The 11,244-nt window shown below is 38.2% G+C and overlaps 1 protein-coding gene across 5 annotated transcripts in view; it reads right to left on the reverse strand.

Moving 5' to 3' along the window:
• Positions 1 to 9,845, reverse strand: part of arl13a (ADP-ribosylation factor-like 13A) — a 32,125-nt gene extending 22,280 nt beyond the window's left edge. Inside the window, exon 1 of one of the 5 annotated variants that reach the window (XM_061930469.2) lies at positions 9,438 to 9,845. In XM_061930469.2, coding sequence (XP_061786453.1) covers positions 9,438 to 9,457 — 20 coding nt within the window. In that variant the 5' untranslated portion in view covers positions 9,458 to 9,845. Of the gene's footprint in view, positions 1 to 5,017; positions 5,022 to 5,282; positions 5,298 to 5,380; positions 5,449 to 9,437 lie in introns of those variants that run through there. The other 4 variants (XM_061930470.1, XM_061930468.2, XM_061930472.1 and 1 more) reach the window with 4 other exon arrangements.
• Positions 9,846 to 11,244: the final 1,399 nt, after the last annotated feature.

Genomic DNA, 11,244 nt, shown 5'->3' on the forward strand with positions numbered 1-11,244 from the left:
CAAGTTGACCCATATTTGTTGTGGACAAGTTAACCCATATTTGTTGTGGACAAGTTCACCCATATTTGTTGTAGACAAGTTGACCCATATTTGTTGTCAACAAGTTGACCCATAGTTGATGTCGACAAGTTGACTCATATTTGTTGTGGACAAATTGACCCATATTTGTTGTGGACAAATTGACCCATATTTGTTGTGGACAAGTTGACCCATATTTGTTGTCGAAAAGTTGACCCATATGTGTTGTCAACAAATGGTTGACCCATATTTGTTGTGGACAAGTTGCCCCATATTTGTTGTGGACAAGTTGACCCATATTTGTTGTGGACAAGTTAACCCATGTTTGTTGTAGACAAGTTGACCCATATTTGTTGTCAACAAGTTGACCCATAGTTGTTGTGGACAAATTGACCCATATTTGTTGTGGACAAGTTGACCCATATTTGTTGTGGACAAGTTGACCCATATTTGTTGTCGACAAGTTGACCCATATGTGTTGTCAACAAATGGTTGACACATATTTGTTGTGGACAAGTTGCCTCATAGTTGTTGTGGACAAGTTGACCCATATTTGTTGTGGACAAGTTAACCCATATTTGTTGTGGACAAGTTAACCCATATTTTTTTCTAGACAAGTTGACCCATATTTGTTGTCAACAAGTTGACCCATAGTTGATGTCGACAAGTTGACTCATATTTGTTGTGGACAAATTGACCCATATTTGTTGTGGACAAGTTGACCCATATTTGTTGTGGACAAATTGACCCATATTTGTTGTGGACAAGTTGACCCATATTTGTTGTCGACAAGTTGACCCATATTTGTTGTGGACAAATTGACCCATATTTGTTGTGGACAAATTGACCCATATTTGTTGTGGACAAATTGACCCATATTTGTTGTGGACAAGTTAACCCATATTTGTTGTAGACAAGTTAACCCATATTTGTTGTCAACAAGTTGACCCATATTTGTTGTGGACAAATTGACCCATATTTGTTGTGGACAAATTGACCCATATTTGTTGTGGACAAATTGACCTATATTTGTTGTCGACAAGTTGACCCATATTTGTTGTGGACAAATTGACCCATATTTGTTGTGGACAAGTTGACCCATATTTGTTGTGGACAAGTTAACCCATATTTGTTGTGGACAAGTTAACCCATATTTGTTGTAGACAAGTTGACCCATATTTGTTGTCAACAAGTTGACCCATAGTTGATGTCGACAAGTTGACTCATATTTGTTGTGGACAAATTGACCCATATTTGTTGTCGACAAGTTGACCCATATTTGTTGTGGACAAATTGACCCATATTTGTTGTGGACAAGTTGACCCATATTTGTTGTCAACAAGTTGACCCATATTTGTTGTCGACAAGTTGACCCAAAGTTGTGTGGACAAGTTGACCCATATTTGTTGTGGACAAATTGACCTATATTTGTTGTCGACAAGTTGACCCATATTTGTTGTGGACAAATTGACCCATATTTGTTGTGGACAAATTGACCCATATTTGTTGTGGACAAATTGACCCATATTTGTTGTGGACAAATTGACCCATATTTGTTGTGGACAAGTTGACCCATATTTGTTGTGGAAAAGTTGCCCCATATTTGTTGTCGACAAGTTGACCCATATGTGTTGTCAACAAATGGTTGACACATATTTGTTGTGGACAAGTTGCCCCATAGTTGTTGTGGACAAGTTGACCCATATTTGTTGTGGACAAGTTAACCCATATTTGTTGTCGACAAGTTGACCCATATTTGTTGTGGACAAGTTGCCCCATAGTTGTTGTGGACAAGTTAACCCATATTTGTTGTAGACAAGTTGACCCATATTTGTTGTCAACAAGTTGACCCATAGTTGATGTCAACAAGTTGACTCATATTTGTTGTGGACAAATTGACCCATATTTGTTGTGGACAAATTGACCCATATTTGTTGTCGACAAGTTGACCCATATTTGTTGTGGACAAATTGACCCATATTTGTTGTGGACAAATTGACCCATATTTGTTGTGGACAAGTTGACCCATATTTGTTGTCGACAAGTTGACCCATAGTTGTGTGGACAAGTTGACCCATATTTGTTGTGGACAAATTTACCTATATTTGTTGTCGACAAGTTAACCCATATTTGTTGTGGACAAATTGACCCATATTTGTTGTGGACAAATTGACCCATATTTGTTGTGGACAAATTGACCCATATTTGTTGTGGACAAGTTGACCCATATTTGTTGTGGACAAGTTAACCCATATTTGTTGTCGACAAGTTGACCCATATTTCTTGTGGACAAGTTGACCCATATTTGTGGTTGCTAGCGAGGTGGACACACTGTGAAGGTGGCACAAATAATGACAAGGATGTTGCTTCATGTGCAATCTGCATTAATTGATTGATTGATGTACTATTGGTATTTGATGAAAATACATCGACATCAGTGTGTAAAGGATATCACACATGGGCTCAGGAACACTTCAGAAACCCACTGTCAGTAACTGCACTTGGTCGCTACATCTGTAAGTGCAAGTTAAAACTCTCCTATGCAAGGCGAAAACCGTTTATCAACAACACCCAGAAACGCCGTCGGCTTCGCTGGGCCTGAGCTCATCTAAGATGGACTGATACAAAGTGGAAAAGTGTTCTGTGGTCTGACGAGTCCACATTTCAAATTGTTTTTGGAAACTGTGGACGTCGTGTCCTCCGGACCAAAGAGGAAAAGAACCATCCAGATTGTTATAGGCGCAAAGTGTAAAAGCCAGCATGTGTGATGGTATGGGGGTGTATTAGTGCCCAAGACATGGGTAACTTACACATCTGTGAAGGCACCATTAATGCTGAAAGGTACATACAGCTTTTGGAGCAACATATGTTGCCATCCAAGCAACGTTACCATGGACGCCCCTGCTTATTTCAGCAAGACAATGCCAAATATGTACATCAAGCAAGAATGGGAAAGAATTTCACCTGAGAAGCTTCAAAAATGTGTCTCCTCAGTTCCCAAACCTTTACTGAGTGTTGTTAAAAGGAAAGGCCATGTAACACAGTGGTGAACATGCCCTTTCCCAACTACTTTGTCACGTGTTGCAGCCATGAAATCCTAAGTTAATTATTATTTGCAAAAAAAAGAAAAAAGTTTATGAGTTTGAACATCAAATATGTTGTCTTTGTAGCATATTCAATTGAATATGGGTTGAAAAGGATTTGCAAATCATTGTATTCCGTTTATATTTACATCTAACACAATTTCCCAACTCATATGGAAACGGGGTTTGTAAAATGTAAATAGTCATGGAAATAAAGAAAACACATTGAATGAGGAGAAGGTGTGTCCAAACTGTTGGCCTGTACTGTACATTATAGTACAGTGAGAAATTCTAAAAATAAAGCGCAATCCTACAATATATAATACAGCATATAACTAATAATAAAAGTAATGATTATTGAGTGCATTAAATATTTTTTTTAATTTTCATGTCGTTTTATTTTCTTTGTATATATTTTTTCATTTTTTGCTGACAAATATACACAGTGTATTGTCATAATATTTTATAACAATATATACTTTATTGTGTAGTTTGTTGGGTTACCTTATCTTAGTTATCTAGTTAGGTAAGAAATAGTAAAAAAAAAATAAATAAAAAAAAATAAATAAAAAGTGCAATTCTACAATATATAATCTACATTGGTAACACTAACAATACTACTAATAATAACAATAATAATTAAAGCTGCAAGCAGCATTGGTCGGGCCCGCGTATTTGGCAGGTGCTAGTCCTAAGTGTCCCAATACTTTTGTCCAGTGATAGTCATAAGTGTCCCAATACTTTTGTCTACTTTTAGTCTGAAGTGTCCCAAGACTTTTGTCTAGTGTACCTACCTTGTCTGCATTGTGTGGGCACGTTGGTGCTTCCTGCTTTTAAGCAGCCATCTTAAAAAAACAGCAACGCAGCAGCATCAGCGCAGCGGGTCTTTGAAGGGTCATAAAATCAAAACCGGAGCAGTTAGAAAAAAAGCGCTTCTGTTGTTGTAATCACAAGGGTTCAATCTCTCTCCTGTGTTAGTTTGAAGGCGAAACGACAAACGCGCTCAGAGGAGTTCGTTTTTGAAGGAAGGTGACCGGTTTTTACAAAAAATTTGTTTTGAAGGGGGAATAGCAAACTTCCTGTTGATTTTTGCTGGGGGTTGTTAATTAATGAAATGTAGGTCTAAGTGAGGCCTACATAGAGGTTTTTGTTTCATGTCTCTCCGACCTTCCCAGTGGGAGTTACAGGCAGTTTTGTCCGTTTTTTCATCCGAGGAGCAGTTTTTTGTGCGTTTCATAAAAAAATTGCGCTAGAGCACAATTTTCAGATTTGGGGTTAGGTTTTTACTATTAGATCGCAATTTTCGCCAGTCCTGATGTGTGTGTTCAGTTCGGTGAGTTTTGAAGCATGTTAAGGGGGTCAAATTACAGCTCAAAGAGGCAAAAGTGACTGTTTTTAGTACTTTTTTTGTCGTGAAGGGGGAATTGCCAACTTCCTGTTGATTTTAGCCCGAGGATATACAATTATGAGAACTAGGTCTAAGTCAGACCTACATAGAGGATTTTGTTTCATGTTTTTCCGACCTTCCTAGTGGGAGTTACAGGCAGTCTAGTTTTTTTTGTTCCTAGGGGGCGCTAGAGCGCAATTTTGATTTTTGCGGTTCGTTTTTTTTTATTAAAAGACAATTTTCACAGGTCCTGATGTGTGGGTCAAATATGGTGAGTTTTGAAGCATGTTAAGTGGGTCAAATTAGTGCTCAAAGAGGCGGCGGAAGAATAATAATAAAGAAAAACCTTACAAATTCAATAGGTCCTTATGTCCCATTGCATAAGGACTCCCTGTGGGAGTCCTTATGCAATGGGCCATGCGGGCCCTAATAATGATAATAATAAGTGACATTATTGAGCAATCATGGACTCACAGAAATAGATCTACTTCCATGCATCAGGGAATATTAAAAGTAATCATGTATTCACAGAAGTAGATCTACTTCTATACATCAGTGAATATTAAAAGTAATCATGTACTCACAGAAGTAGATCTACTTCTATACATCAGTGAATATTAAAAGTAATCATGTATTCACAGAAGTAGATCTACTTCTATACATCAGTGAATATTAAAAGTAATCATGTATTCACAGAAGTAGATCTACTTCTATACATCAGTGAATATTAAAAGTAACCATGTACTCACAGAAGTAGATCTACTTTCATGTGTCAGTGAATATGAAATACTCACAGAAGTAGATGTAGTTGCATGTATGTGTCAGTGAGTATGAAATACTCACAGAAGTAGATGTAGTTGCATGTATGTGTCAGTGAGTATGAAATACTTACAGAAGTAGATGTAGTTGCATGCATCAGTGTGGGGGGTCCACATGTCTGCTAGCACACTTAATCAGGCTCACACTAAACCACCGCTCAGCCCATGTGGGAGGAGCATGCTGTGTTTCCCTCTTTCAGCCAATCACGGCCACACCTGATGGTCAGCAGCTGCGTTCATTGGACGGCCAACCTTTCCTCTTATAGGATGACCTTGACCTTTGATCCCTGAAAGTGGCGCCATCTCACCTTTGAAGGATTTAGGCTGCTTGCTTGAAGAACTGTTGTTTATGATGTCATGTTCACACTGCCATGATGTCATGTTCACACTGCCATGATGTCATGTTCACACTGCCATGATGTCATGTTCACACCGCCATGATGTCATGTTTACACTGCCATGATGTCATGTTCACACTGCCATGATGTCATGTTCACACTGCCATGATGTCATGTTCACACCGCCATGATGTCATGTTCACACCGCCATGATGTCATGTTCACACCGCCATGATGTCATGTTCACACCGCCATGATGTCATGTTCACACTGCCATGATGGCATGTTCACACCGCCATGATGTCATGTTTACACTGCCATGATGGCATGTTCACACTGCCATGATGTCATGTTCACACCGCCATGATGTCATGTTCACACCGCCATGATGTCATGTTCACACCGCCATGATGTCAAGTTCACACCGCCATGATGTCATGTTCACACTGCCATGATGTCATGTTCACACTGCCATGATGTCATGTTCACACCGCCATGATGTCATGTTCACACCGCCATGATGTCATGTTCACACTGCCATGATGGCATGTTCACACCGCCATGATGTCATGTTCACACTGCCATGATGTCATGTTCACACTGCCATGATGTCATGTTCACACTGCCATGATGTCATGTTCACACCGCCATGATGTCATGTTCACACCGCCATGATGTCATGTTCACACCGCCATGATGTCAAGTTCACACCGCCATGATGTCATGTTCACACTGCCATGATGTCATGTTCACACTGCCATGATGTCATGTTCACACCGCCATGATGTCATGTTCACACCGCCATGATGGCATGTTCACACTGCCATGATGTCATGTTCACACTGCCATGATGTCATGTTTACACCGCCATGATGGCATGTTCACACTGCCATGATGTCATGTTCACCCCGCCATGATGGCATGTTCACACTGCCATGATGTCATGTTCACACCGCCATGATGTCATGTTTACACCGCCATGATGTCATGTTCACACTGCCATGATGTCATGTTCACACTGCCATGATGTCATGTTCACACCGCCATGATGTCATGTTCACACCGCCATGTCATGTTCACACCGCCATGATGTCATGTTTACACTGCCATGATGTCATGTTTACACTGCCATGATGTCATGTTCACACTGCCATGATGTCATGTTTACACTGCCATGATGTCATGTTCACACCGCCATGATGTCATGTTCACACCGCCATGATGTCATGTTCACACCGCCATGATGTCATGTTCACACCGCCATGATGTCATGTTTACACTGCCATGATGTCATGTTTACACTGCCATGATGTCATGTTCACACCGCCATGATGTCATGTTTACACTGCCATGATGTCATGTTCACACCGCCATGATGGCATGTTCACACTGCCATGATGTCATGTTCACACCGTCATGATGTCATGTTTACACCGCCATGATGTCATGTTCACACCGCCATGATGTCATGTTCACACCGCCATGATGTCATGTTCACACCGCCATGATGTCATGTTTACACTGCCATGATGATATGTTCACACCGCCATGATGTCATGTTCACACTGCCATGATGTCATGTTTACACTGCCATGGTCATGTTCACACCGCCATGATGTCATGTTTACACCGCCATGATGTCATGTTTACACTGCCATGATATCATGTTCACACCGCCATGATGTCATGTTCACACCGCCATGATGTCATGTTCACACCGCCATGATGTCATGTTCACACTGCCATGATGTCATGTTCACACTGCCATGATGTCATGTTCACACTGCCATGATGGCATGTTCACACTGCCATGATGTCATGTTCACACCGCCATGATGTCATGTTCACACCGCCATGATGTCATGTTCACACTGCCATGATGTCATGTTCACACCGCCATGATGTCATGTTCACACCGCCATGATGTCATGTTCACACTGCCATGATGTCATGTTCACACTGCATCAACTGCTGTCTGAAGTTTGGTACTCAATTAAAAAAAAGTTATAATTTCAAACATAAATTCCATTCATTTACATGATTATGATGTCATTGTTGAAAACAATCACAATTAAGTGAAAAACAACAACTTTAAACTGAAAGGCAAATTAAATTTAAATTCATTAGATTAATTTAAAATTAAATCAAAATATATACTAAAAGAATGATAAAATATAAAAACATTTAGCAATTTGCATTTACTCACATTACTAATGTAATTAGTAACTTTAATTAGCAATGAGTAACTTTTCTACATTTACTTGATTGAAATGTCTGGCACGTCTCTTTTCTTGTACTTGACAATTAGTTCAAAAATGTAATAAAACTAAGGCTGCAGCTAACGATTATTTTTCTATCGATTAATCTATAGATTATTTTTTCGATTAATCGGTTAATCTATAGATTATTTTTTCGATTAATCTATAGATTATTTTTCCTTTTACTGATTTTTTTTTTTATTTAAAATGAAGATGAAAAAATAAATGTAGGCCAGTTTTTTCAAAAGGCATGGCTTTTATTTACAAAAAAAAAAGTATGGCCACTCAGTCAACATTGACAACAACATGACAAAATATTCTGTAACAATGTAAACATTTAACAAAATTAAAAGTAGCTTATTTGCTTTTAATGTGCAAATATAAAAGTAAACATCCAGTGCAAATCTTAATATTCTGCAATAGTATAAGCATTTCAAAAGTAAAAGTATTGCTTATTTTGCTTTAAAATGTGCAAAAATAAAGATAAACATCCAATTCAAAAAAGTGCAAAACGGAAATATTCTGTAACAACAGTGTAAACATTTCAACAAAAGTAAAAGTATTGCTTATTTGCTAAAATGTGCAAAAATAAAGATAAACATCCAATACAAAAAAGTGCAAAACGAAATATTCTGTAACAACAGTGTAAACATTTCAACAAAAGTAAAACTTTTGCTTATTTTGCTTAATAACACAACAATGATAGTATGATTAAAGTGAAAGTTAATTGTTCGTTTGTACATAGTATACGTAATTGTTAATGTTGTAAAAGGTATTTGCACAACTAATTAACGTTAGCGTTAAAGAGGAGCACGTCTTTGTAAACACTGAACAGGCACGCCAAACGCTCCTCTCAGAGCGAAACGGTGTTTTAGTTTATGAATTTACAACGCAGATACAAATGACACATTCATGTTTTTGTGTAATGATGACAACGTATACTCACGCGGACGATTGACTAGTTGATGGTGATGGCAAGAACGCTGCCGTTGTGCTGCTATGATAGGCCATTTCCGCTCGACACAGTGTGCATACAACAACATTATTAGCAGAGGTGGTTAGAGTAGCCAGAAATTGTACTCAAGTAAGAGTACTGTTACTTTAGAGATTTATTACTCAAGTAAAAGTAAGGAGTAGTCACCCAAATATTTACTTGAGTAAAAGTAAAAAGTATGTTGTGAAAAAACTACTCAAGTACTGAGTAACATACACACACATATCACATATATATATATATATATATATATATATATATATATATATATATATATATATATATATATATATATATATATATATGTGTATATATACACACACACACACACACACACACACACACATATATATATATATATATATATATATATATATATATATATATATATACATACATTGATATATACAGTATATAATTTATATTTATTTATTTTGCCGTTTTTGTTTACATGTTAAAGGTGTTTTAATAATTATACATGCATGTTTAACATATAGATTCCTTTCTTTCATGAAAACAAGAATATAAGTTGGTGTATTACCTGATTCTGATGACTTGCATTGATTGTAATCAGGAAGCAGTGCTGGTAACGTCCACGTTTTCAAATGGAGGAGAAAAAAAGTTCCTCCTTTCTGTCTAATACCACATGAAAGTGGTTGTTATTTGGCATCTTATTTGTCCAGCTTCCATATTCGTTTTTATACCCTTTACAAGAAATACATTGGCGGCAAACTCCGTAGCTTGCTAGCTTGTTTGCGCTGGCTTTCGGAGACTCTTATTTTGAAAGCGCAGGCGCGATGGAGCGGGACTTTTATTGTGAAGACAGGAACTGTGCAGTCAGTCTTTACGGTTGAAATAAAAAAAAGGGTCTTTTTTCCTTCACACTTTTGATTGATTGATTGGAACTTTTATTAGTAGATTGTACAGTACAGTACATATTCCGTACAATTGACCACTAAATGGTAACACCCGAAGTTAGCTCGGAGCCAGTCAGGTCATGTGACCGCCTGGCTCTGTTTGATTGGTCCAACGTCACCAGTGACTGCATCTGATTGGTGGAACGGAGTGAAACGTCACCAGTAAGGCAGGCACTATGAAGGTCTGTCTGACAGACCAAAACAAACAAAGCGTGCATTAACAGATCGATAAAAATTAGTAGCGAGTAGCGAGCTGAATGTAGATAAAAGTAGCGGAGTAAAAGTAGCCTTTCTTCTTAGGCCGTTTATTGAAATAGTCCCACACTTTTGACGACTTTTGGCGTGCTTTTTTCCCCTCGCTCGCACCGCTCGCATCGTCTGCTTTGCGCTCCGCCATGACGGTAGTGTGACGTCAATATGCGACGAACAAAAACGTCCTCGACGTATTTACGTAACCGATGACGTCGACTACGTCGACGCGTCGTTTCAGCCCTAAATAAAACCACAGTACAGTATAATAATTGTAGTACTTTTACCACCTTTTTTCTTTCTTTACTTGTACTTGACTACAACTTCAGAAATGTAATAAAACCACAGTACAGTATAATAATTGTAGTACTTTTACCACCTCTTTTCTTTCTTTACTTGATGGTTTTATTAGACCAAATGAATCATTTCTAGTTTTTATACTTTATTTTTACAGGCAGACATCATCAGGTGACAGGTGAGTTCCATAACAACATGATGAACATAGTAACACACCTGCTGGGATACCACCGCTAGATGGCGCCGTGATCAAGTGTTGTATTTTTGCTGTGACCTGCACTTTTGCACATGCAGCAGACCTCACTGTGTTGGTACTGAAGAGGAGTGCAGGAAGTGGTGCTGCTAATGATGCTTCACGTAAATAAACATGTTTCATCTCCTTAAGTCATTACACTAATGTCCCTTCAGGCGCCGCCCCTCCTGGCTGGACATTGTGTATCATGTGACACTGAAGATGCACACACACACACACACACACACACACACACACACACACACACACACACACACACACACACACACACACACACACAGCACACCACCACACCCTCTTCTGCTGCACAGCAAACACTAGAAGGCGTGGCCTGCAGGTCACGGGAGTCCAAAGTCACTCTTTAGTAAACAGTCACACCAGGTTTGAACTGTTGATGAGATCTTTTTTTCTCCTCTTTTAATTTATTTATTTATTTATTATTATTTTATTATCATTATTTTATCATTTTTTAGTATATTATTTAGTTCTTTTTTATTTTTTATTTATACATATATATATATATATATATATATATATATATATATATATATATATATATATATATATATATATATATATATATAAAAAGCTCCTCGGTGGCAAGGCCCCAGGGGTGGATGAGATCCGCCCGG

This window comes from Nerophis lumbriciformis, linkage group LG36 (assembly GCF_033978685.3).
Source record: "Nerophis lumbriciformis linkage group LG36, RoL_Nlum_v2.1, whole genome shotgun sequence".
Classification (NCBI taxonomy): domain Eukaryota; kingdom Metazoa; phylum Chordata; class Actinopteri; order Syngnathiformes; family Syngnathidae; genus Nerophis; species Nerophis lumbriciformis.